General features: G+C 45.5%; 1 protein-coding gene across 5 annotated transcripts in view; it reads right to left on the bottom strand.

Moving 5' to 3' along the window:
- Positions 1 to 27833, bottom strand: part of CLIP2 (CAP-Gly domain containing linker protein 2) — a 77868-nt gene that overhangs the window by 40058 nt on the left and 9977 nt on the right. For 4 of the 5 annotated variants that reach the window (XR_014151831.1, XM_081843481.1, XM_081843484.1 and 1 more), the window contains exons 2-3: positions 14779 to 15019; positions 6547 to 7100 (exon numbers count right to left, since the gene is read on the bottom strand). Coding sequence is in view for 4 of the 5 variants with exons in the window: in XM_081843481.1 (XP_081699607.1) it covers positions 6547 to 7100; positions 14779 to 14905 (681 nt within the window). In the remaining variant the exon portion in view is untranslated. Of the gene's footprint in view, positions 1 to 6546; positions 7101 to 14778; positions 15020 to 22191; positions 22347 to 27833 lie in introns of those variants that run through there. The other variant, XM_081843482.1, reaches the window with a different exon arrangement.

Raw genomic sequence — 27833 nt, 5'->3', positions numbered from 1 at the left:
TTTGGTTTGTTTTTGAAGTCTGGGTTCTTTTTAAAAACTACTCTAGAGAAAAGGCCCTCTTTTGCCATATCCATCCCCAGCAGAAAGCCCGGAAGACAGACATGTGGCCTAAATAAAGACTGGCGCAGGGGGGAGACAGTCGTAACATTTGAACTTCCCCTGCAGTTTTCAAATTGTGTCTCCAGAAACATTCTTTCCCTCGCCTGCTTCCAATTTACTACAATCCCTTTCCCTTCCACCCTCCCTGCTCTCAACTCCAGAGCAAAAGAGGACTCTTGTTCTCTCGGGGCTGGTTCAGATTGAGATCCATTCTTGCATTCTTAATCTTGTGTTACCTATTTGTTCATTTATTACATTTGCACCCCATTCTTCCTCCCAAAGTTGCCCCAAACACCAAACATCAGAATAGCAAAACGGGAGGGTTTGCCAGTTCAGAAGCACCCCAGACCCTCAGATTTCAAAGCCCAAACCTGAGACCTGGGGGGCAGGGGGGGCGGTCCTTGGTGATGTCACATACCTGCCACCATGTTGAATCCCAAATCTGGGACGTTCATCTTCCCAGCTGTGCAACCATGTGAGTCATGTGACCCGCAGGAGATCTCAGGCCCTCGAAAAAGCATTTTTTCAGGGCGAGACATTTAGAAAACATCTAAAAATATTCAGAGCAGTGGCTCCCAAACTTCTCTCTCCCCCACAGACCACTTTAAAATTCCTGATTTTCCTGGCGGACGACATAATGATTTTTCTGCCTGTTGCAGCAACTGAAATGCACTGTGTTAGATACCATAAGATTTTTAATTCTGTTTCCATTGCTGCTTTTATTTCTTACACAGTACTTTACCATATTGCAATAGAAATTAAAATGGCAATATGCTATAAGAAATAAAAGAAGAAAAATGCAGTTTAAAACCATATTTAATGAAGACCTCCTGAACGCAAACTCATTCCACAGACCACAAAGGAAACCCCCGATTCAGAACATCTCAAAATATTTAAAAGCAATCGCATAGCCACACAGTTATTAATTTCCCTGTTGCTATGGATTGCTATCAGGTTCAGCAACTTCCGTTTACAGCAAAGTTTATAAGCCAGGCAATGACATCCCTCTGCCACCAGCATCTGGTATTCACAGATACACTGCGTCCAGATATGGAGGTTCTACTTGGCAATGACAGCTGATAGGAGGGGCTGTGGATAAGTCAGAGATTGTGCTCTCCAGAGATTGTGGACCATCAATCCCTGCCAGAACAGCCAGTGAGTGTCTGGGTGTGCATTGTGGTCCAAAATAACTCAAAGGCACCTGGCTAGGATACATGAAGCTCATGGAAGTTGTGTTTTTTTAAAAAAAAACAAAAACAAAAAACCAATACTTATGAAGTAGCATGCTCCACATCTTCTGTTCCCTTGGCAGACAAATATAGGATTATTCTTATTTTTTATTTTACAGTGGTACCTCATGTTACAGACGCTTCAGGTTACAGACTCTGCTAACCCAGAAATAGTACCTTGGGTTAAGAACTTTGCTTCAGGATGAGAACAGAAATCACGCGGCGGTGGTGGCGTGGCAGGAGTGGGAGGCCAAATTAGCTAAAGTGGTACCTCAGGTTAAGAACAGTTTTAGGTTAAGAACAGACCTCCAGAACGAATGAAGTTCTTAACCCAAGGTACCACTGTATTTTTATTAGATTTTTATACTGCCCTTCATCAAAAACATCTCAGACAGGTTCACAAGATAAAATACAAAGTAAACGCACAAATAAATAGTTTAAAAAGAAGTGACCAAACAACAACCCTTCTTCCTACAAACACATTTAAAAGGCTGTAGAATATTAATCAGCCCAAGGCCTGGTTGAAGAGGAACATTTTTGCCTGGCGCCTAAAGGTGTACAGTGGTGCCCCGCAAGACGGAAAACCCGCTAGACAAAAGGGTTTTCCGTTTTGGAGGCGCTTCGCTAAACGAATTTCCCTATGGGCTTGCTTCACAAGACGAAAATGTCTTGCGAGTTCCTGCGGGTTTTTTTCCCTCCCCCCTCCTTTTTCTAAGCCGCTAAGCCGCTTATCAGCTGATCCGCTAAGCCGATAAGCCGCTAAAAGCCGCTAATAGCACTAATCCGCTAAGCCGTCAATGGGCTTGCTTCGCAAGACGAAAAAACCGCTAGACGAAGAGACTCGCGGAACGGATTAATTTCGTCTTGCGAGGCACCACTGTATAAGGAAGGCACCAGGCAAACCTCCCTGGGGAGAGCATTCCACAGATGGGGAGCCACTGCAGAGAAGGCTCTTGCTGTCTTCTGGACTTCTTATAGAAGCAGTGGCAAAGAAGAGGCTCAGATCATAGGGTCTGGGTCGGTTTACAGTGGTGCCCCGCAAGACGAACGCCTCGCAAGACGGAAAACCTGCTAGACGAAAGGGTTTTCTGTTTTGGAGGCGCTTCGCTAAACGAATTTCTCTATGGGGTTGCTTCGCAAGACAAAAAAATCTTGCGAGTTCCCGCGGTTTTTTTTCCGTCTTCTCCCCCCTTTCCTAAGCCGCTAAGCCGCTTATCAGCTGTTCCGCTGATAAGCCGCTTAACAGCTGATCGCTAAAAGCCGCTAGACCGCTAATAGCGCTAATCCACTAAGCTGTCAATGGACTTCCTTCACAAGACGAAAAAACCGCTAGACAAAGAAAATCGCGGAACGGATTCTTTTCGTCTTGCGAGGCACCACTGTATATGGGGGGGGGGAGACATTCCTTGGGGTTATTGTGGTCCTGTGTCATAAATAAGGTCCTGGCCTTTTAAGTATGCTACTGGACAGAGCCGAAACATCCAGCAGCCACATTCGAGAGAAATCTTCTGCACTATGTATATGGCATGAAGCCCAGTGGCACTTCACCGTCGAATGAGCTGCTGTTTTCGTTCCTCTGCAGAACGCAGAGCAAAGGCGCAGCAGCAGCTCCTCCCAGCCCGTCCTATCCAGCCTCCCCAAAAAGGTTACGGTCTGCTCCCGTCTTTCCCAGTGCCCCATGAGCATCACTCCAGATCAACCTCCCCCAGCCGTGACTCTTTGGCTGGAGCAAGAAAGGGACCCAGGCATTCCACACAACCAAGGTCTGTGTCTGGAGGCAATTCTGGTGAGACGGATAAAAACTTTTCTCTGTCCATTTTCTCCACACCCCACATCATTTCCGCTTTTCTCCCAAATGCTACAAACAGGGCCCAATTTAGGTTTGGTGAGGCCCTAAGCTCCTGAAGGTAATGGGGCCCTTTATATGTCCAGCTGTCCTTTGTCAACAATTTGTCACTGTTTTTTGTGTTGAATATATGCTATACAGTAATCTATGGACCTAATAGGTATCTAAAGCCATTTGCACATGTTGCCATGGAACCAGTCCATGTAGAATGTAGGCACCCTTTATACAGAAATGAGCAAATATTTTAGATATTTTAGGGAGCAGGCTAGCAGGCGGGGTCAGTTACTTACATCATGGGAGCCTACACAACACAAAACCCTGTTGCTGTATGTAGGTTTTATTTTATTTGTTTTTTATCTTATATTTTGGAAATGTACATCCAGTTGTTGTTTTTCCTTTATTTTTTTTTAGGGGGGGGCAAGAGAGTGGGGCCCTAAGCTATAGCTTGTTTAGCTTATACATAAATCCGGCACTGGCTACAACCTTTCAGCGTTGTTGTTCCACCCGCCTGACTACTCCGGTTACCTTTTCTGATTCTGACAGTACCAATTCTGAGAGTACCAAACTACCAAAGGCTTTTCACCAAAGCCAGACTAAATGTCTTTCCTTCTGCAGTGTTGGATGGCAGGTTGAGAGGAGTTCCCTACCAGGACAGACTTTGCTCGTGTGCTCAAGACATCAATTCCATAAAACATATTTTGTTGCATTGTGCAAAATATGAGCAAGCCAGGGCTGAACTGATATTACCCTTGCTGGTACCTTTCCCGGGAAAATCAGAGGCTCACTATGTCAGGTTCCCACCGGAAGACTGGACAAATGTTAGAACATTAGCAGTGGCAAAGTTTTTATCGGTGGTTGCAAGATCAAATGAGCCCTATATTCTAAACAAAATGCTTGTTTAACCTGGAGGTAGGCTGTATGAATTGTGCATTGTTTTGTAATGATTTGTTGGGTCTCTGGACCGTAATAAAGATTGATGATGATGATGTTTCTTCCCTACCTCCTCGATATCCATCTTTAGGTGAGGCAACCAGAGCTGTACACTTGGGGCTTGTGTGACAATTGCCACTTTGGCTTCGTGAAGGCTAGCACCCTCCCCCTGAAGACTGGAGTTTGTAAGGATTAAGTTTTGCCTCACTGGCCCTCATCCAGCCAGCTCCTGATTCCAAGCAACGACTGAGGAATTCCAGCACTGCACTGGGATTTGAGGAGGAGGAAGAAGAGAACAGCAAGCGGGTTGTCACCAGCATATTAATGACATGGAACACCAAATCGACTGACTAGACACTCCCCCTCCAGTGGTTTCTGAATGTCCACATAAAAGCATGGTGCAGTGGTTCTAGGGCTGGGCGATATCTGGTTTTCAACAGCGTGATATATCACCAGCTAAACATCACGATATAACGATATATCACGATGTCTGAAATAAGGATGGAGCTATATAGAGGCACTGGATGGCTTCACGGTTTTTCCCACATTGTGATTTTTTCATAGCGCGCGCGCACACACACACACACACCATGATTCATGATATATTGCCAGGTCAAAAATCATGAAACCAGTATCACGATACGGACTTCAAACCGGTTTTGGACAATATATCGATATACAGTGGTCCCTCAGTTTTTGAACGTCTCCGTTGACGAATGTTTCGGTTTTCGAATGCAGTAAACCCAGAAGTAAATGGTTCCGTTTTTGAACATGCCTCGGAAGTCGAACGGCTTCTGCTGAGTGTATATACAGTGGTACCTCTGGATACGAACAGGATCCATTCCGGAGCCCCATTCGTATCTAGAAGCAAACATAACTAGCGACGGCACATCTGCGCACGCACATGTCGCTTTTCGCCGTTTCTGCACATGTGCGTGATGTCATTCTGAGCAGCTGCACATGCGCAAGCAGCAAAACCCGGAAGTAACGCGCCCCGTTACTTCCGGGTTGCCATGGAGCGCAACTCAAACGCGCTCAACCCAAAGCGCATTCAACCCGAGGTATGACTGTATGTTATTTTTCTCCATTTTCTTTATTAAGTTTTCAGACCATCCTTTGCACCTCGGGTTTCAGAACTCAAACAGTCTTCCGGAATGGATTATGTTTGAAAACCGAGGTACCACTGTTATCGCCCAGCCCTAAGCGCTTCACAAACCATGGGCCTCTTGAATATCGCTGTGAGTCTCAGTGGCTGCCCCCTTGCCCTGCAAGAAACCAAAAAGCCTAACTTTTAAATGGTTAAAGCCTCAGTTTGGAATGTTCTAATGTCTAGAAACCAATCTGATCCAATCACAAACCAATGTGCATAGGACAGCCATGTTGCAGGATCAGCAGCAGGTACCCTCAGATCCTGGCGACACAGGAAAGTTGCACCCACAGAACTTCCATGATGGAAGGTTTTCCACTTCGCACACTGCCAGGTTCTTCATTCTCCCAAACAGTCCCCGGTGCTGTTTTAAGCCCACTTAACAGCAAAGTCCCATTTTAGAAATGATAAGTTATCTGTTCTCTGATGAATGCACTCGTTTGACTGAAAGAGATGTTTCCACTATGCCTTGGCAGCCTCAGTAAAAAAGAAAGAATTGTTTCAGGTTTCACCACTGGTTGCCACAGTGATGATTTTAAATTCGAAAAACTCATTGCTATACTTGGCTATTACTGAAAAGGATCACCTCAGCTCACACGTACCCACTCAATCACTTCAGTTTGTGGAATGGGCAGGTTTATGAGTGCCATATAATGTTCATTCCACACTTGGAATGAATTCATCTTTCTTTGTGGAACTGTTGGAACTTCCTGCCCATTGTAGGCAAATTCACTGCATTGTTTTCCGCACCTACTAAAAAACCAAATTCTCCAGGCAAGCCCACCCAGACGTGTTATTTTAGCGCAAATGTTTATTTTAAAACCGCTGATTATATTTATATTTGGATAAATTTTACGCCAACGTGTTTTCAACACGTGATTTTATCAGTATACTTTTACATTTTGTTAAAAACCGTTTAGAGGTTTTTGTTGAGCGAGCAGTTACATTAAAAAAAATCTGTCATTCTTCATTTCGGTTTTAAATCTAAGATTTCTTCTTCTTATTATTATTCTGAAATACAAAGTTTGGGAGCTTATATTTCTGAAATCTCTTCTCCACCCCACCCCCGCTTGTTGGAAAGTTGCATTTGCCACTAAACAATCGTTCCTTTCGGCCAACAACAGTAAATGGCCAATTTATTTACTGTTATTAAATAAATAATAATATTTTAAATAATGTATTAATATGACATTTTTCCATCATCTGTTTGGGAGTCACTCAATTTGTCACAATTTCAGAATCCTGAGACAACATTTCAACCTCTCCGAAAAGCTGGGTGGAAACAAAAGACTCACCAGGACGCGGTCTCCAAGCCGGAAGTCTTTGTCCCCTTTCTTCACCGAACCACTGTCCGAGAGGTTTGACCCGGACTCGTTCCCTGTTTTCATTGTGCTGTTGAGGACGCTTTCCCTGAGAGGGATGATGCGCGTGGAGAGAGGCGGGGTGGATGTCCCCGAGTGCAGGGACAAGTTCTGAGCCGTCAGCGACTCCACGGAATGCGCGTCGCTTCCGGAGCCTTCCGCGGTGGGCTGGCGGGTCAGCTTGGAAGGCCTCGTGAAGATCCCCTGCAGGGGCTGGCACTCAAAGTAGCGGACCCCACCCACCGAGCCATCGTTCTTCCCCACCGGGTCATCCAGCACGACGCCCGCCCATTGTCCGGGCGCAAACTGAGTCTCCCCCAGGTATTGCACCACACCTGGCTTCACTCCGTTCACCCAGACACGTTCTCCCACCACGAAGTCCCCCAGGAAGTCATCGCCCACCTCGGTGACTTTGGACCCTGCGGTCTTCTCGGGGGCAGCTGTGGAAGAAGAAGAAGAAGCGGAGGCCTGCTTATGCAGAGGCGACCCTGTAAAATAAAATAAAGGGACATGAAAACAAAGCCTTCAAGCAAGGAAAGGCCCTATTAATTCTTGCCCTGGAGAAGAGACGATCAAGAGGGGGCATTTATTTTAATTGTTTCACACCATCACGGAAGAAGAACAGGTCCCAAGGATCATTTTGTACAGTGCCATATTAGAAGCAAAAAAACTTGTTTTGATGAATTGGAAGAGCCGCAAAAAAGGAAGGCACTTTCTATCATATGTGGTGGTATGTAAAAGAACAAAAATGACTTATAACAAATTGAAGAAAATGCTTTAAGATAACCTTTAGGGATTGTGAATATAGAGATTCTGAAGGACCTTTAAAATTTGCTATTGTATGCCACAACTGCAGCCAGAATGGCGCTTGCCCACAGGTGGGAAGAAGATGCTATGCCAACAAAGGAAGAGTGGCAGATTAAATTGATGGATTCTGCTGAAATAACAAAACAGACGGGTGTAATAAGAAACCAAGAGGCGGAAAAAAATATTAAAGAATGGGAAAAAATTGTAGAATATCTGAAAAGTTCTGGCATGCAAATAAGGTTTTTTTTTTTTTGAATAATATTTATTGAATTTTCCAGTAAAACATACCAATACAAAACAATTACAATAAAGACAAACACAAACAAAAAACAACAAGTATAATTCCAAAAATTATTTTCTCAACCTAATTTCCCCGACTTCCTCATACCTCACCGTTTTGTATTCTAATTTCATTATCCCGTCAGCAACTCCATTCCCTTATTTCCCAATTTTTTTTAACAAATTCCATTCCTTTTCATACTCTAATATCTCTGAAAACCACCATATTTTTAAATCCATGTCAATCTAACATTCCTTAATCTTATAGTATTTATTAAGATAGTCCTTAAATTTCTTCCAATCTTCTTCCACCGTCTTTTTCTCCTGGTCTCGGATTCTGCCCGTCATCTCTGCAAGTCCCATATAATCTGTCATCTTCATCTGCCATTCTTCCAGGGTTGGTAAGTCTGATGTCTTCCAATACTTTGCAATGAGAATCCTTGCTGCTGTTGTAGCATATAAAAACAAAGTTCTATCCTTCTTTAACACCACATGACTAACCATGCCCAGGAGGAAGGCCTCTGGTTTCTTCAGGAAAGTGTATTTAAACATCTTCTTCATTTCGTTATATATCATTTCCCAGAAAGCCTTAATCCTTGGGCATGTCCACCAGAGGTGAAAGAATGAACCTTCATTCTCTTTGCATTTCCAACATTTGTTATCTGACAAGTGGTTAATTTTTGCAAGCTTGACTGGGGTCATGTACCACCTATATATCATTTTCATAATATTTTCTCTCAAGGCATTACACGCCGTGAATTTCAAGGCATGCAAATAAGTTCATTCATAGGATTAATTTAAATCAAGCAGTTAAAAATATTACAGTGGTACCTCGGGTTACATACACTTCAGGTTACATATGCTTCAGGTTACAGACTCCGCTAACCCAGAAATAGTACCTCAGGTTAATAACTTTGCTTCAGGATGAGAACAGAAATCGTACTCCGGCGGGGCGGCAGCAGCAGGAGGCCCCATTGGCTAAAGTGGTGCTTCAGGTTAAGAACAGTTTCAGGTTAAGAACGGACCTCTGGAACGAATTAAGTACTCAACCCGAGGTACCACTGTACTAAGATAAAATAATAAAAATGGAGTAAAGTGGAATATGCAGTGTTAAAAATCTAAAGTAGAAAAGGAACCACAAAAGGGGGGGGGGAGGGAAGTCAAATATGTTGTATTCGAAATATGTGTTTGCAAGGTGTGTATTTGGTATCTTGTGAATAATGAAAAATATATTTTTTAAAAAAGGGGGGGGGGAGGGAGAGAAGGGATGGGAAGCAAACTTGGGTACCAATTCTTAAATTCAAATGTCTGAAGAGCTGCGACACCGGATACTGGAGAAGATTTGTTCCCTGTTGTTGCTGTACCCAACAGGTGTAAACAGCAGGGAAGAAGATTAGGGGGAACAATTCCTATCAGCAAGAGCTTTTCAGCTGCCTCAGGAGGTGATGGGCTCTCCTTCGACAGAGCTATTTAAGCAGAGGCTGGGCAGCCATCTGTTGGGGATGCTGTTGCCGCATCGTGCCCTGAGCAGTGGGTCAGACTACATGACCCCCGGAGGGCCCTTCCAACCCTCTGATCCAATTATTCTAGCTCATGCTCTGCCGCTCCCCATTTCCTACAGCTCTGTAAAGGAGTTTAAACGGGCCTGACAGATTCCCCCTTCCAACTCCCAAGGCGGCCAACACGCCAACAGCAGTGCCTGGGGATCAAAATGGGGGGAAAAGAAAGGTGTTATGCTTCAGCTGGTGCCAGGCATCCTTCACGAGGTTTCTGCACTTATGAGCATTAGGTTTTAAAGCACAGGTGACCTTCAAATTTACAGGTATGCAACGGGAGGCCTGTGGCCAAAAGAATCTGGCCTGCAGGCAAAAGTGGCAGCGGAAAAATCCTTAACCATTTGGGGGAGGAAGTGTGACAAGAACAGGGCAGCTTTAACTCCCCTCCCCACCCCCCCAACATTTCCCATCGGCGTCCGAATCTCGCGTTTAATCCTGTTATGCCCGTGTGACGGGTCTGTGCCAAGACGGCCAGCTGTCAGGCGGTGCAGAATGGGCCACGTAGCAGCCCAGTTTCCATGGTTATCTGGTAGAGATGGAGGGGGGGGAACGAAGCCTAGATTCTAAACACCACAAATATCAGACTTTCTCCAAGACCCATGTTTGGGGAGGGGGCGTGTGTGAACAGCCCAAAGGGGTACTTTGCAATGTGGGGGGGCAAGGGCAAATAGTCTAAAGATCCCCTTCTTCCAATTTAAATAAGAATTACACTTCTACCATTTGGCTTAAGTGGGTGTCGCCCAATCTTTATCATCCACTGTTTTTATCTGTTGACTTTTTAATGTTTAATGTTTTATTGTGTTTTTATATCTGTTGGAAGCTGCCCAGAGTGGCTGGGGCAACCCGGTCAGATAAGTGAGGTACAAATAACAACAACAACAACAACAACAATAAAGAAGCTGAGATACGGAGCAAAATGTGCAGGAAGTATTATTGCCACCATGAATTCATTCACCCTCTTCTACACAATCAAGGCGATGCAGAACAAAAAGCAGCAAAATCTGTTAAACACACAAATAACCAATACATTTTAAAGACTACAAAACAGACATGCAAGCAAAAGAACCATTTGCCCATTCATTTTGCAAGAAACTTGTATATTGGCTGATTTGGAGTATTTGCTCCCCATCCACCCCGGAAAAATTCCCGCAGGTGCCCATGCAAAGCCTATGAGCACCTCCTCAGTCAGGGACTGAAATTTAGTTTTCATGCCCACAGCTCCCGGGTTCAAGCCAAGGTGCCTCCATGTAAATTCGTCTGCAGAGAACAGGAGAGGCCTCTCCTTCAGACCCCGGAGAACGCTTTAGATTAACTCAGACCCTTGGGTTAATCCACCTTAGCGCTGTCCACACTGAATGGCAGGTCTCCAGGGATTTCAGGCAGTGGCATCTCCCAGCCTTACCTGGAGAGATGCTGGGGACTGAACCTGTGGCCTTCCGCATGGGGTCAGCCTGGATAGCTCAGTTGGTTAGAGCGTAGTGCTGATAACGCCAAGGTTGCAGGTTTGATCCCCATATGGGGGCAGCTGTATATTCCTGCACTGCGGGGAGTACTAAGAGATTGTATGGCCTCTGAAATCATCCTCTTCCAAAGTAGCAATTTAAACGGAGGAAATCTGACAAACAATTGTTTTTATCCCTTTCTGGTGGAACCCCCCCCCCCACTTCTGCGTCTCCTCCTCGTCTTCCTCTCACCTTTCCCCAGAATTTAGATTGTAAGCTCCTTGGGGCAGAGACCTCTCCCCTTGTACTCTATAAAGCACTGTCCCGCTGCAGGGAAGCCTTACGACTAGGATAATCAGAGGGTGTTTTAAAGAAACAAGCAGCAAGTGCAAAGATGGAGGTGGAGATGAAAGGAGGAGAATAATCATCAGCCAGAGAGCTCAGCTGCTCACCCTGAGGAATAAAATATATGGCTTTGTGATGCCTTGAGAAGAGGCCCCGTCCATTAGCGCTCGTTCGTGGCACCAGCCTCCAGGCTTAGTGCTTCATTGTTTAGGCACAAAATTATCTTCAGGCTTAGTGCACAAAATTATCTTCGCTCCTGAAGGTCACGTGGGGTGACCTGTCTTAGCGACCACCCGCCCAGGCCTCACACTCTGCAATCAGGAGCTGGAGTTGGGCCTGTACAAAATCCAGCCATAAATGTGTGGGATGTTAGTATTTAAAGAGTTATCGGCTCTGTGGTGCCCAAAACAAAACTCACAAGCAAGTGAGATGGCTCAGTTGGTGAGGATTAGACTTTTAATCTTAGTGTCATGGGTTCGAGTCCTGCATTGCAGGGGGTTGGAATAGATGACTCTCGGGGTCCCTTCCAGCTGTACAATTCTGTGATTCTATTATGTGATCCAGCAGGCTCTTCTTGCATTGATATATCACAAGCATCCCTCTCAGGCCCAGACTTCTCATCTTTCCGTCCCCTAAACTAAAAACCCCTCTCCAAATGTTGGTAACTTCATAGACTCTCTTTCCAAATGTTCCAAATTTCTTAAAAAAGGCATCCCAGCCCTAGGAATCCCCGCCACAATCTAAATGAGTAGCCCAACCCAATTTGCTGCCAAAAAGCTTCAGCGAGGAAGGGGATTGCACCCCCCCCAAAAAAATAGCAATTAAAAGCAACTCATAAAAACCACACTTTTCCTAAAGAAAAAAAGATAGCTAATCAAACAAACTGATTTTGCGATCGTTGCTTCTAGAAGATACGCTGGTATCTATTATTATTGCACAGTGAGCTTTTTCAAAAAAAACAAAACACAAAAAGGTGGGGGAGCAGATTTGCAAATACAGTTGAGTTTGCTGATACTTCGAGGGCACACAACAGACAGGAGTGGATTCAGCAGCTGGCAGGCATCCATTTACGCCAAGCCTGGGCAGCCAATAAAAAGCTGCAATTTTTTTTTCAAAAAATTGACCAGAAACTGTAAAGAAGCACTGTACGTTAAAAGCAATAAAGAGCCAATTGTGCACGATTCATTTCACGCCCTGGGGATCAACAGTTTTCATTGTACGGAGTGTCCACTGCTATTTTAAAGGGGGCGGAGAGGGGTGGAGGGGCGAGAGAGAAAGAAGAGAGGTTTTAAAAAGAAAGCTTCTCCACTGCAAGAATTCAGGATTGAAACTAAAATCAGGGACAAGTTTGTGATTCAGTACGTTGGAAGTGTGGTTGTGTATGTGTGTTAGTTAGTTAGTTATTACAAAAAGGATCATTTTACAGGAAACAAATTACCCAACAATCTTCCAAGATGGAGCCTAGATGCTAACAGCGCTTCAAAGTATATTAAATTCCTGTTGGGGATGAATATATCTGTCCATTTCGGTTCCATTTTTCCAGTCTTAAGTTCAGTTCCTCCACATTTCCACAGTTTATTTGCAAACTTCTTAATAATACTAATACTAATACTAATACTAATACTAATACTAATACTAATACTAATAATAATAATTTATTTATATCCCGCCCATCTGGCTGGGTTTCCCCAGCCACTCTGGGTGGCTTCCAACAAAACACTAAAATACAATAACCTACTAAACATTAAAAGCTTCCCTAAACAGGGCTGCCTTTAGATGTCTTCTAAAAGTCTGGTAGTTATTTTTCTCTTTGACATCTGGTGGGAGGGTGTTCCACAGGGTGGGTGCCCATACTGATAAGGCCCTCTGCCTGGTTCCCTGTAACTTGGCTTCTCGCAGCGAGGAAACTGCCAGAAGGCCCTTGGCGCTGGACCTCAGTGACTGGGCAGAACGATGGAGGTGGAGACGTTCCTTCGGGTATACTAGGCTGAGGCCGTTTCGGGCTTTAAAGGTCAGCACCAACACTTTGAATTGTGCTCGAAAACATACTGGAGCCAGTGTGGGTCTTTAAGACCGGTGTTATATGGTCTTGAATCTTCATTCAAAAGTCCTCATGAAAATTAATCAGCATTTTCAGGACAGGTTTCTCCACGTTTTTGTAAAGCGAATTTCCCTAATATATTGCATTTCTGCACACATTGTTATCACTATCCTAGTGTGGTTTATTGTGTACCCAGTACTTGGCTGAAGAAGTGCACTTCAAAAATCAGAGGTGTGCACATCTTTCCTTGGGATGGCTGCATGCATTGTTTCAAAAGGTGCAGATTAAAGGATAACTGAATCCAATTTCCTCCTCATCCCTCATTCCTGCTCACATTACTACATTAAAAAATTCAGGCACATTTATTTTTGCGGCCTGTTCTTAAGGTTGAAAATCTTGGGTGTAAATCCCACTGGGTTTAACTATGACTGAGCTGTGGAAGAGAGGAAGATTTGCACTTTAGTAAACTAAGCACAGATTAAAATTGCATTGACTAACTGGAGAAATGGCTCCCCCAAATTCCTACTTAACCACCACTGGGTGACTGGCTATTCCCAGGCTAAATAGAGGTGGCCTGGCAGGTTACCACAATGGATCAAAAAGGCTTAGAAAAGGGTGAAAGACCAAAGAGAGAGAGAAAGAGAGAGGAAAGGGTGATTATGCTTTATAAAGTTCCCCCACTCACTGACCCAACACCTCGTTAGAAATCCGCCGTGTGTTAAAAATAAACCACTTTATTGTATAAATATCAACGATGGTAACAATGTTCACATGCCTCCTGTGAAATTTTGTACACTACTTTTTGGAATTCTTAGTAACTTTTCAGTGCCAAGTGAGAATATCAAATGACCTTGAGGAGAACATCCCGATATTTATAGACGACACAATTACTTTAAAGGTTATGCTACAAAGGTTGTTTTTTGTTTTTTGTACTGTATATGGGTATTCTTTCTCCCCCCATTTTTTCTTTCCCCCCTCTTTTCATGTCACACACACACAAAAAATGTTACAACTCTCCAATATCTGAAATTACAGTGGTACCTCAGAAGTCGAACAGAATCTGTTCCGGAAGTCTGTTCAACTATCAAAACATTTGGAAACCAAGGTGCGGCTTCCAATTGGCTGCAGGAAGCTCCTGCAACCAATCGGAAGCCACAGAAGTCACATCAGACATTCGGGTTCCAAAGAATGTTTGCAAACCGGAACACTCACTTCTGGGTTTGTGGTGTTTGGGAGCCAAAATGTCCAACTCACATGGCGTTCAGGATCCAAGTTATGACTGTATTATTATTTTTATTCATCCAGCTTCCAAGTTTTGTTCCTTCTCTGTGTGCATGTTTTCCCTTTATGTTTTTTTTTTTTTTTAAATTCACTCTGTTATAAAATCACATGTTTTCAGTTAAAGAAGTATCAAAAAATGAGAGGACACAACGCAGACACATTAGAAAGGTCCCTTCCTCATGGACCACCTAATGCAGTGATGGCCAAACTTGACCCTCCAGCTGTTTTGGGACTACAACTCCCATCATCCCTGGCTAACAGGACCAGTGGTCAGGGATGATGGGAACTGTAGTCTCAAAACAGCTGGAGGGCCAAGTTTGGCCATCACTGACCCAACGCCTTTTGTTGGAAAACCAATATGGCAGCCACAAATCCCCCGTTCAAATCTCTGCTGTGGCCAGACGCTGTTCCTTACCTTCTTTTGTGGTGGTGGAGGCAGTGGTGGAGGTGGTGGCGGCGGCTGCTGTCCCGCCAGGGCGTCCCACGGGGCTGGAGTGCTTCCCAGCCCTCCCGGGAATTTTAAGTCCACTTGGTTTCAGCATGCTGGCCCAGGTCCGTGGCTCAACCCAAGGAATTCGGTCGAACTGCCAGCTGAGGACTTGGCGTCACAATGTCAGGCATCTAGGCAACGGACCCCTTCATCTATCTTTGGAGACCTGGAGGGGAGAAGAAAGGCACCCAAAGAGAAAAAATCAGGGGAAGGAGAAAGAAAATACCAGCTACAGGAAAAATTGTAAGTGGAATAAAAGTGTGTGTGAAATAGCTCCAGCTCCCGCCTTCCCTGACCGCTGGCCATGTTGTGGTTGGCACTGATGGGCATCGAAATCAACTAGAAGCAGTGCTTTTTTTTCTAAAAAAAAAATATGTTTGGGGTACTCTCATTTTGACTCAAGAAAATCACCATTGACAGGAACACTGTGACAGGAAATGAGGCCGCCATCAGGAGTAGCAACGGAACGGACAATTCACCGTACTAGAGAAGAAAATAAAAATTTAAAAAATAATTAGTTTCTTCTCCTGTTAGATTCACAAAATGTTTAGGGGTATGCGTACCTCTGTGCCCCCCAGAAAAAAAGCACTTAGAAGGCATCAGGTTAGGGAATGCATGAAGCAAGTCAGCTTCTGAAACCATGGTTTGAAAGTGGCTTGTTCCAAACAACCTACAGTTCTCCACACTTGGTTGGGTGTCAAAACCACCCAACAAGCTGTGGTTATTCAAAAAAGGAAGCCAGAGCTTCCAAATGACTCCAAGCAGTCGCCCCAGAGGAGGAGTAAGGCTTTACAGTGGCGCATTGACATCACGATAAACCAAGATTTCCTATGATGTCCAACTGAGGTTTGTGCAAACAAGTATTTACAGGTTTCATAGTCTGGCGGACAATGGTTTGCCTAAACCAGAAGTTAATTTAGCCGTGCATTGAAAGGAGCAAATGAAGCAGAGGGCTTGTTCCCATAGTAATGAACAAGAGTTCGGCATTACATCCAAAACAACGTGGCGTTACAGATGCTGAACAACAATTGCTTTTGGGGGTGGCGCTGTGGTCTAACCACAGAGCCTAGTGCTTGCCAATCAGAAAGTTGGCAGTTCGAATCCCTGCAATGGGGTGAGCTCCTGTTGCCCGGTCCCAGCTCCTGCCAACCTAGCAGTTCGAAAGCACGTCAAAGTGCAAGTAGATAAATAGATACCGCTCCAGTGGGAAGGTAAACAGTGTTTCCGTGCACTGCTCTGGTTCGCCAGAAGTGGTTTAGTCATGCTGGCCACATGACCCGGAAAAACTGTCTGTGGACAAACATCGATTTCCCCGGCCAGTAAAGCAAGATGAGCGCCGCAACGCCAGAGTTGTCCGCGACTGGACTTAATGGTCAGGGGTCCTTTAACTTTACCTTTCAGTTGGCTAATTAGGAGATGATCAATGGGGTTCTATAGTTAGGAGATTTGGGGAAAATCCATAGAAGGTAATGCCTTAAGAACAGTACAGGATGGAGAAAATCTCCATAAAATTGGAACGAGGAGCATGCTTTGGGGAGTTTCTAGCTAGAAACTGAGGCACAGCCTTGGAGTCTGTACTTATTTGTTCTACTTATTTGTCGTTCTCTCTTTTTGCCAATGCAACCCAAAGCAACTTGCAACAATAAATAAAAACACACCTGTTAAAACCATCATAGGCAAATCTAAAAAGCATCCACATTTTTAAAAGGCAGGATTAAAACATCCCTCCCCCCCCCCACTCAAGGAGGCCACAGATAATTAAAAAGTCTGGCGACAAAGAAATGTTTGGGCCTGGCGCCTAAAGCTTTATAATGATGGTACCAGGTGAGCCACTACTGAAAAGGCCTGTTCTTGTGTCCTCTAAACTGATGACAATAGCAAGGTCGGGGGTTGGTTCACGTGAGAAGAGGCAGTCTCGAGCTGTATAAGATTTATGGGTCAAAACCAGCGCTTTGAATTGGGCCCAGAAGCTCACTGGCCACCAGGACACAAACATGTACTCTTTAGGAAGCCGATGCAGAGCTTCTGAGACCCTACCACGCAGTTTAGGAGTAGGACCGACTCCCATGCTGTTCCATTTCTACTTTAGCACGCAAAGGAGATTTCCCAGAAAACACCTTGCATCTCTGTGGCTCTCTCATCCAAAGGCAGTCAAATCCTGTGTCCTGCTATGCTCGGGACTTCTCAGAGCAAGATGCATTAAGGACAAACTGTGTCGGGATTCTCTCAATCTGGCCTGGCAAGCATTTCCCTACCCCCCTACATCAGCCGCTACTAAGTGAAACGCTGCCAAAAGTCTCCCCCACCAGCTCAGCTTACGCCAAAATCCCCGACTCATGCCTTAATTACTTCCTGTCTCTCAGCTACTGCCATTCCTGCTTTTATGGTCCTTTAAAAATATTGACTTTGTTAACACCAGGTTCACGCACAAGCACAAGGCAGAAGAAGGATAGGGATCCTGTGTGGTCCTCCAGCTCCCATCAGACCCAGTCGGCAAGGCCAATGGTCAGGGATGATGGGAGTTGTAGTCCAACAATATCTGGGAGGACCACGAGTTCCCCATCTCTGGGCTGGACCATTGCGGAGGCGTTTCCCCAAGAACCGTACAAAAGGCAAGACTTTAATTTGGTCAGGTCAAACTTTCCTCGCTTATGGCCAAAAGGGTTTTGCAAAGCACAACTTATAAGACACTTGATATCCAACAAGTCACATCTGCAAATGCTGGGTTTCTGCAGATACATTTTACTCAGAGTAGACCCACTGAAATTAATGGTTCCATGAAGCTACTGGCAGGGGTAGCTAATCCCTTTGAGCAGTGGTTCTCAAACTTCTTTCTAAGGGCCACACTTTCAGAATAAAAATTTGCTCATGCCACAACAATTTTTTTTACTGATAATACATACATTGGAAAAAGAAAAAAACAACTCCTAGTGGTGATTTATATCACAGAACACAACTACTTTATAATATGATCATGGGACATCCAGTGCAGCTACATAAAAACATGCATCATTCCCAAAATATAATTATAAACAGGACTCTTAAGTATGTACTGTATACAAATTCAATTAGAGTGAGCTTGCTTTTGCTGGGTAATCTCATTTATATTAGGTCTAATTTGAGACAAACAAACTGTCATCTCCTCATCAACACAAAGAAGCCTTTCTCTTTTCTGGTCTTTCATATTCGTCAGAGTTGAAAATCGCTGTTCACAACAGTATGTTGTGAACAACTGTAGAAGAACAGCCAATTCTCATCCTTTCATTTTGAAAAGCTATCTATCAATATTCTGCAAATTAAAAAATATATACCGTATTTACTTGGATCTAATGCTCAACTTTTTTTGGCCAAATTACGTTGCGAAAATTTAGGTGCGCATTAGATTTAATGGCACATTTACATTCACCAGCAAATACTTTTTTTGGTTTCAAGGTTCTGAAAATTCAGGGGCACTTTAGATTCAATGGTGCATTAAAGGTAAAGGGTAAAGGGACCCCTGACCATTAGGTCCAGTCGTGGCCGACTCTGGGGTTGCGGCGCTCATCTTGCTTTATTGGCCGAGGGAGCCGGCGTACAGCTTCTGGGTCATGTGGCCAGCATGACTAAGCCGCTTCTGAAGAACCAGAGCAGCGCACAGAAATTCGGTTTACCTTCCCGCCGGAGCGGTACCTATTTATCTACTTGGACTTTGATGTGTTTTTGAACTGCTAGGTTGGCAGGAGTAGGGACCGAGCAATGGGAGCTCACCCCGTCGCGGGGATTCGAACCGCCGACCTTCTGATCGGCAAGTCCTAGACTCTGTGGTTTAACCCACAGTGCCACCCGTGTCCCGGTCCATTAGACTCAAGTAAATACGGTATATACAGTACTTTACAATACTGAAATGTTTATACGTTGATTTGATTGTCCTTGAATCTTCCCACCACACTCTCCTGCCAACTCTTTGAGAACCACTATCTTAGAAGACAGAATCAGGATTCAAAATGACCTTAAGCGAATGGAGAACTGGGCCAAAACTAACAACATGAACTTCAGTGGGGACAAATAGGCAGGATGAACCAGATGCACATATATAGGATGGGGGGCACCTGGTTTACTAGTCGTATATGTGAAAACGATCTAGGGGTCTTAGTAGACCACAAGTGTGATGCAGCAGCAAAAAAAGGCCTTCTCACTTGTGGTACCCACCCTGCGGAACACCCTCCCATCTGACGTCAAGGAGATAAGTGACTATACCAGTGTTTCCCAACTGGTGTTCCGCGGCACACTAGTGTGCCGCGAGACGTTGCCTGGTGTGCCGTGGGAGGGCACACTCATTGAAATTAGAATTAGACTTTTGCCCCCCGCCCGCCTTCAGAAGAGGTCCAGGACCTCTTTGCTCCCCCCTGCCTGCCTTCCCGGGAGAGCGGAGAAACGCAGCGTGTTTCTCCGCTGTCCCGGACAGCTTTTGAAGGCAGGCAGAGGGGAGCAAAGACTTTCGCCCCCCGCCCGCCTTCAGAAGAGGTCCAGGGCCTCTTCTGAAGGCGGGCGGGGGGCAAAGGTCTTTGCTCCCCCGTGCCTGCCTTCCCGGGAGAGCGGAAAGTCTTTGCTCCCCCCCTTCAAAAGCCGTCCGGGACAGAGGAGAAACGTGCTGCGTTTCTACGCTCTCCCGGGAAGGCAGGCAGGGGGAGCAAAGACTTTTGCCCCCTGCCAGCCTTCAGAAGAGGTCCTGGACCTCTTCTGAAGGCGGGCGGGGGAACAAAAGTCTTTGCTCCCCCCGCCTGCCTTCAAAAGCCGTCCAGGATAGCGGGAAGCGCTTCCCTGCTATCCCGGACTGCTTTTAAAATGCTGGCGGTGGGGAGCAAAGCCTTTCGGCCCCCGCCGGCCTTCCTGGACCTCTTCTGAAGGCCGGAGGGGGGGGAAGGCTTTGCTCCCCACCGCCAGCATTTAAAAGAGGTCCCTGGAGATTTCCCTATAGGCTTTCTTCTTGCGAAGCAAGCCCATAGGGAAATTCATCTTGCGAAGTGCCTCAAAAAAACGGAAAACCCTTTCGTCTTGCGGGTTTTCAGTCTTGCGAGGCATTCGTCTTGCGGGGCACCACTGTATATATAGTCAATATAGGCACAGAGTTAATTTTTTAAACATTTTCTAATGGTGGTGTGCCTCGAGATTTTTTTCATGAAACAAGTGTGCCTTTGCCCAAAAAAGGTTGGGAAACACTGGACTATACAACCTTTCGAAGACATCTATATTGAGAAGTTTTTAATGTTTGTCATTTTATTACGTTTTTATATATGCTGGAACTTGCCCAGAGTGGGCAGGGTATACATAATGAAATTGTTGTGTTGGTGGCGGCTGTTATCCGAAGGCAGCCCTACATAGGGAAGTTTTTAATGTTTAATGTTTTGTTATGTTTTTATATATGCTTTATGTCTAATAATAATAATAATTGCTACTATAGGCTGCAACAACAGAAGTATAGCGTCCTGATCAAGGGAAGTAATAGTCCCACTCTGTTCTGCCTTGCTCAGACTATACCTGGAGGACTGTGCCGAGTTTGGGGCACCAGAATTTAAGGATATTGGTTAGCTGGAACGTGTGCAGAGGAAGGTGACCAAGATGATGAAGGGTCTGGCAACTAAGCCTTATGAGGAACGGTTGAGAAGAGAAGACTGAGAGGTGATATGACAGCCATCTTCAAATATCTGAAGGGCTGTCACATGGAAGATAGACGAAGCATGCTTTCTGCTGCTCCAGAGGGGAAGACCCAAGCCAGAGAGTTCAAATAATAAGAAATGAGATTGTGGTTAAACATTAGGAAGAACTTTTTGATGGTAAGAGCTGTTCATCAGTGGAACAGTCTCCCTTGGAAGGTTGTGGACTGTCCTTCATGGGAGGTTTTTAAGCAGAGGTTCGATTGTTATCTGTCATGGATTATTTAGCTGTGATTCCTGCATTGCAGAGGGTCAGATTAGATGAGCCTTGGGACCCTCTTCCAGCTCTACAATTCTGCGATTCTAAGTTACGTCATGTCCACTATTCCAATGTGTCTACTCTGAGAAGGAATAGCACTGGGTATAATGCACTGAAAACTCTATGTATGCACACGGTAAGCGCAGTAAGCCAAAAACCAGAATCAAGGATTAAAAACAACCACCAAGCAATTAAAGGATAAAAAAGCCAAAACAGTAAATAAAACCGAGGATCAAATCAGAGCATCAAAGCGACAATTTAAAACCTCTCTCGAAAAACTTTTGGCACATGCACACCATACAGTCAATGCATACAGCTTTCCCCAGAGGATCCTGGGAACCGTAGTTCACCCGCTCAAAGAGCTACAATTCACAATACCCTTAAACTAGAGTTCCCATGTTAAGTGAAAGTCACATGCTTTCAATGTACAGTGTGGACGGGACCTGTTTCTCATGGACTCCTTGCAGCAGCCAGGCCAAAATGACAGGCCCAATAAATCCAGGGCTGTTCCTCTTCAAACTGGCCGTTTACTCAGAAGGACTGGAGGGACATACCATACCAATCTTGCCTAGTGGTTACAGAGCTGGTTACTAGGCCCTGGGAGACCAGAGTTCAAATCCCCACTCAGCCACAAAGCACAACCACCATCTCTCAGCCTAACCTACCTCACAGGGTTCTTGTGAGGATAAAATGGGGAAGAAGAGGACAGTGAGCACCTTGGGAGGAAAATGCGGGATACATAAGTACCATATTTACTCAAGTCTAATGCGCCATCGAATCTAATGCGCACCTCAATTTTCAGAACCTAGAAACCAAAAAAAGTATCTGCTGGTGAATGTAAGTGTGCCATCGAATCTAATGCACACCTTAATTTTCGCAATGTGATTTGGCCAAGAAAGGTGAACGTCAGATTTGAGTAAATATTGTATAATAAAGATAAAAAATGGTAGCCATTTATTCTCCATTAATTTATCAGGCCCCCTTCTAAAGTCACCCAAGCCAGCGGCCATTCCCTATTGTCTTCAAGCCACAAGCACCACTGAGTTAACTCTGGGTCATGGCACAGACGCAAGACAGAATGAGCGGAACTCAAAGTGACACACCCCCCCCACTTACCTCCCCAACAGAACTGCTTCTAAGACATAAAGGGGGGGGATTGGCTTAACTCTTCAACTCTTACAACAGGATGCCAGCAAGAGGGTGCCAGGTTCTGAGGCAGCAAATTGTCCCTGAACAGAGGCCAGAACTTCGGGACAACTTGCCAGGAGATGTCTGAACTCCTCTGGAAGAAGCAGGAGATTTTTGAATGTGAAAGGGACACAGTCAGTTCTCCTTCAGAGCTCCTGCCCGTTATTCGGGAAAGCCGGAGAGGGTCGGTCTGCTTACCTCGTGTGCAGAGGTTCCTGTGCATTTGTGTGTTAAGTCAATGGCTCCAGAATCCCGAAAGAAATGTACTCTCTCGGGCAGTTGCTCCTCCTCTGCCCCTTCGGCTCTGTGCTCTCTGGCAGGGAACCAGCTGTGTGATTCACTGCAGATTGAATTGGGATGTGTCTGCAAGAGGAATGGATTCTCCACTCCCACCCCTTTCTCCTCTCCTCTCTTCTCTTCTCTCTCTCTCCCCCCCCCCACCCTCCCTCTCTCTTTCTTAAACAGGAAGTGGGATAGCATGAGACAATGTCAAAGTAGCTGCAGAAGGGCTTTGGGCAATAAAAGGCACTTTTGCACAGACTTGCTCAGGGAGGAATTCTAGCTTTCTAAAAACCCTTTGGAGGGGAAAAAATTGCTCTCAACAGTGCCTGCAAACACACACACTGACTGTGGGGAGGAGAGAGACCAATGTGGAAAAGAGTAATCTAGTAAGTCCCAATGCCATTTTGCAAAATGTGCAACACTACTGATACAATCTGCTGGTTTTAAAGAGGTTCAGAAATCCAGAGTCTGCATCCACTATAGTGATTTTATACACACACACACACCTTTAAAAATAACAGCACATGAGTTAATTTCCTTCAGCTGAATTCCCCATGTTGAATGACAGATTGTAGGCCACTTGGAGCAGAGACTGCTTCTCTAGCACTCTGAAAGAAGCAGCTGTGCACATGCTATATATCTGTAAGCATATTTTCCCCACCCCCTTCAAAGACTTCTGGGCATTGTAGCTTACCCCTCACAGAGCTATAATTCCTACAGTCATACATCGGGTTAAATATGCTTCAGGCTGAGTGTTTTCAGGTTACGCTCCATAGCAACCCAGAAGTAACAGAACACGTTACTTCCGGGTTTCGCCACTTGCACATGCGCAGACGCTCAAAATGACCTCACGTGCATGCGCGGAAGCGGCAAACTGCGACCCACACACGCGCAGACGCAGGTTGCGTTCGCTTCAGGATGCGAACGGGGCTCTGGAACGGATCCCGTTCGCACCCAAAGGTACAACTGTAGCAGCCTTTAACAAACTACAGCACCCAGAATTCTTCTTCATAGTGTGTACTGTACACAGCCTGCAGAAGGCAAAACAACAACAACAAATAACCTTACCCTGAATGTTATACAGTGGTACCTTGGGTTACATACGCTTCAGGTTACAGATGCTTCAGGTTACAGACTCCGCTAACCCAGAAATAGTGCTTCAGGTTAAGAACTTTGCTTCAGGATGAGAACAGAAACCATGCTCCGGCGGTGCGGCAGCAGCGGGAGGCCCCATTAGCTAAAGTGGTGCTTCAGGTTAAGAACAGTTTCAGGTTAAGAATGGACCTCCAGAACGAATTAAGTACTTAACCCGAGGTACCACTGTAACACTGTTTCCAGAAAACAACTTTGAAAATCAGATTCCTTGAATTGTTTGTTAGCCGGGGCTGTAATCACATGAAGAGGGTTCTATGTGGGAACTCCCCTCCCCTACAAGATATTCCAGGATGGCTCCTTGAAAGCTTAGCCTTCATTTAATTTTTGTTAAGTCTCTACCTTGCTTTACTTGCAGAAATGTGGAAGGAAAAGGGTGCTTACTAAGGCACCAACATTTGGGACATTAAAATAGTATTGTACCACTTTAAATGGTCATGGCTTCTTGCAAAGAATCCTGGGAAGCGTACTTTGATAAGGTTGCTGAAAGTTGATGGGAGACCCCTGTTCTCCAAACACAGCTACAAATCTCGGAGTGGGTTTAATAGCCAATCCCTCTTCCCAGGGAACTCTGGGAATTGAAGCTCTCTGAGAGGCCTCCTAACAGCCATGACTTCCTGCAGAGTATCCTGGGAACTGTAGCTTGAACAAACCACAGTTCCCAAGATTCTCTGCAGGAAGCCATGGCTGTTTAAAGATGCTGCTTTAAATGTGTAGTGCATACAGGCTCAAAACAGCATTACCAAGTTCTCCAGAGGATTACTCTGCACTTTTTCCTTCTGTGGCTTTGTGTGCAGAAAAGCACTGCTGGAAGGAAGATCAGGACAAGCAAAGGCCCATGAATGCTTGGGGAAGATAAGATAAAGGGAGTGCCATGATAGCTGCCTCCAAACATCTGACGGACTGTCATGCAGGAGCAGACTTGTTCTCTGTGGACTCTCCCAGCAGCTGGAAATTGCGGGGAAGAAGATCTTGGTGAAACGTTAGGAGGAACTTCCTAATGACACAAGCTAGTTGTGCAGTAGAACAGGCTGCCTCAGGGTTTAATGTGCAATGGGAACTGTGCCAGGATAATGAAGACAAGTGGTGTTTATGAGCACTAACTGCAGCTTTCAGGGTTTGGGAACACAGGGCACCCAAGTTAGCTCATTGGTCCACCTAGCTTAGGACTGTCTGCACTGACTGGCAGCTGCTATCTAGGCTTTCGGGCAGGGGACACTCCCAGCCCTACCTAGGGATGCTGGGGGTTGAGACTGGGACCTCCTGCATCTCCTGCTGGATGCAAAGGAATGTGGAATCCCCAAGGGAAGAAGGCTCAGAGCCTGGAAGCAGTGGCGTGTGGCCACTGGACTAAGGGGACTATGCTAACTCCCTAAATGTTTCCCTGATGCCTCCTTCCCAAAGCCCAGGAAGCTTCTGCCCAGCTTCGGGAGGGAGGCGCGAAGCTCACGCATGTGATGTCGCAACATTACACACATGACATCAACCCCCACGCCCCTTGTAAGCTAGCACCTCTGGCCCCAACTGTTCCCCTGTGAAATATTGCACCGAACGCCACTGCTGGGGGGAGTGGAACGACAATGAGGGGACAGAGGGAGAAAACTGGGAAGAGGGTGTGTGGGAAGCTGAGGAGGTAACAGGAGCTGGCAGAGAGATTCCAGAATCAGAGGTAGACACTGAAGCAGGAGGTTTGGAGGAGAGAGGCAATGAGGCAGAGATGAGGCAGGCTAGTGAAGAGTCACGAGTGTCTCTGCCTCCTGCCGTGACAAGCTCCCCTTCCCACTGTCTCCCAGAACCAGAAGAGGCATGAAAAGGGCGGAGTAGTGGCAGGCTGTATGTAGGCACAGTTTCTGATTGCTTGGGGGAAATCCCTGGAGAGGAGGAGACCTAGATGGCTGTGGGGAGGTGGGGACTTTCAGTCTCGGCAACTGATTCATGGGGCAAGAGCTAGCAGGGATGAGCTGCAGTGTTCATTATGCCTGACACTCCACCAGGTCTGTGCAGGACGTGCTCTTGCTAATAAAGAGTTAACTTCAACTTTGAACAGTGTGATTTACTGCCAGCTCACTTCTTGACATCCTGCATGCAAAGCAGAGGATCTGCCACTGAGCTAAGGTCCTTCCCCAGGCAAGGAAAATTTCTAAAGCTACTGCAAAGCATTGCAGCAACGGAACAAGGCAGAATTGAAAATGGAGTGGGGAACCTATAGCCCTCTGGATGGCGTCAGTCTCCAACTCCCATCAGCCCCAGCCAACATGGCCAATATGCAGGGATGATGGGATCTGTGATCCCAAAACAGATGGAAGGTGGCAATTTCCCCATCCCCTGCTTAAAAACAAACAAACAGAAAATTCCTCTGTTTGGGAAATGGGGAATCTGACTTCAGTCTCTGCATGAATAAGCAACATTTTTCAATCCTCTGCACCCTGGGCAGGACAGCATTTTCCACTGATGAAACTGTTGAGCCCTTTGCTTTCAAAGGAGACCTCATTACGCCAAGTAGAAGACGGTAACATCTTCTGAAAGGAAGAGGCGCTTGCAGATTCAAAATTTTGTTTGACGTGTTCAAAGGAGATAAGAAACTTTGATGCCCTTTGGTGTTATGCAACTGTCATAGTTCTGAATTTGAAGCGAATGGAATAAGCTTTGCATCTGCATGACAAGCCAGGATGACACGGTGGCTAGAAAGAATGAGGATCTGTGCAGGTAGCCAATGGGGCAACTGCAAGATGTTGTTGTTGTCAATTAACTCAACCTGAACCCAGGTTCTCTCTCTCTCTCTTTCTTTAAATATGTATTAAGTTAGCAAAAGCAGAACTAGGAACACGGTATTTGTGTTCTATACAGCTGCAATTGCATAATAGTTGTTATTACCTAGCAATGATCTTACGTGCTAATAGCAAACTTATTCTCTGAGTGTGGGATCTTATGCAGCTAAAAAGGTCCCTTCCATGTACAAAAAGGAGGAGATCAGCACACCCAGCTAAACTCAAAGCCTGCAGAAGTGCAGAAAAATCTTTAGGGGGAGAAAATCCCCCAAAGAGCCCATGAAGACTGAGTATGCTGACTGGTCACAGAATGACGGTTAGCTGGGGTGGGTGGCTGGGACAACGGGACATAAAACTAGGCAGAATGGAATGAAGTATCCTGAGAAAGGGCATGGAATGGTTGGCTGGCTGGCTGGCTGGCATCCTGGACATTCTGCTACTGGTGACATTTGTCTTTATAAATCAGTCAGCTAAGGAAGAAGCCCAGCACACCTGACAAAACGGGCGCTACTCCAAGAAAGTTGATACCACAATAAATCTTATCTTTTCTGGTTTTGCTGCAACGGGCCAACGTGGAAATCCCTCAGGCTCTGTCTTTCAGGTCACAAGCCTGCAAGGTACCAGGGACTGGAGGAAAGAAATGGGCAGACTTGAGGTTTGTGGGAATCTACCTCAAGATCCACCAGCCAGACATAGAAACAATGTAATGGCTTGGTGCACCAAAAGAAATGCAGAACAGGGAAGCACCACTTAAGACTACAAGTTCAAGGCTATACCGCTTAAATGGACATGGCTTTGCCTAAAAAATCCTGGGAACTGTATTTTGTTAAGAGTTGTTAGGAGTTCCCCTCATCTTAAAAAGTAGAGACATCACCTTGCCAACAAAGGTCCGTATAGTAAAAGCTATGGTTTTCCCAGTAGTGATGTATGGATGTGAAAGCTGGACCATAAAAAAAGCTGATTGCCGAAGAATTGATGCTTTTGAATTATGGTGCTGGAGGAGACTCTTGAGAGTCCCATGGACTGCAAGAAGATCAAACCGATCCATTCTGAAGGAAATCAGCCCTGAGTGCTCACTGGAAGGACAAATCCTGAAGCTTAGGCTCCAATACTTTGGCCACCTCATGAGAAGAGAAGACTCCCTGGAAAAGACCCTGATGTTGGGAAGATGGAGAGCACAAGGAGAAGGGGACGACAGAGGACAAGATGGTTGGACAGTGTTCTCGAAGCTACAAACATGAGCCTGACCAAACTGCGGGAGACAGTGGAAGACAGGAGTGCCTGGCGTGCTCTGGTCCATGGGGTCACGAAGAGTCGTACATGACTAAACGACTAAACAACAACAACAAGGAGTTCCCCTCAGAGAGCTACAGTTCCCAGAGTTCCCTGGAAAGAAGGACTGGTTATGAAACCATTCAGAGGGAGAGACGGTGCGTCTCCTCAGCACTCTCAGCACCCTTAACAAACTACAGGTCCCAGAATTCTTTGGGGAAAGCTATGCCTGTTTCAAGTGGTTTCATCGTGCTTTAAATGGTTTCCACCCGGACACTGCTTCCAACTGCCGTATTCCAGCTACGTCCAGCAATTTCGGACGTATGGCAACCCTGCTTAAGTGCATTTCTAGTAAATAAGGCTGAT

This window comes from Podarcis erhardii, assembly GCF_964252035.2.
Source record: "Podarcis erhardii genome assembly, chromosome: 16".
NCBI classification, from domain to species: Eukaryota; Metazoa; Chordata; class Lepidosauria; order Squamata; family Lacertidae; genus Podarcis; species Podarcis erhardii.
Note: the sequence above shows the minus strand (reverse complement) of the source record. Positions and strands in the feature narration are given on the sequence as shown.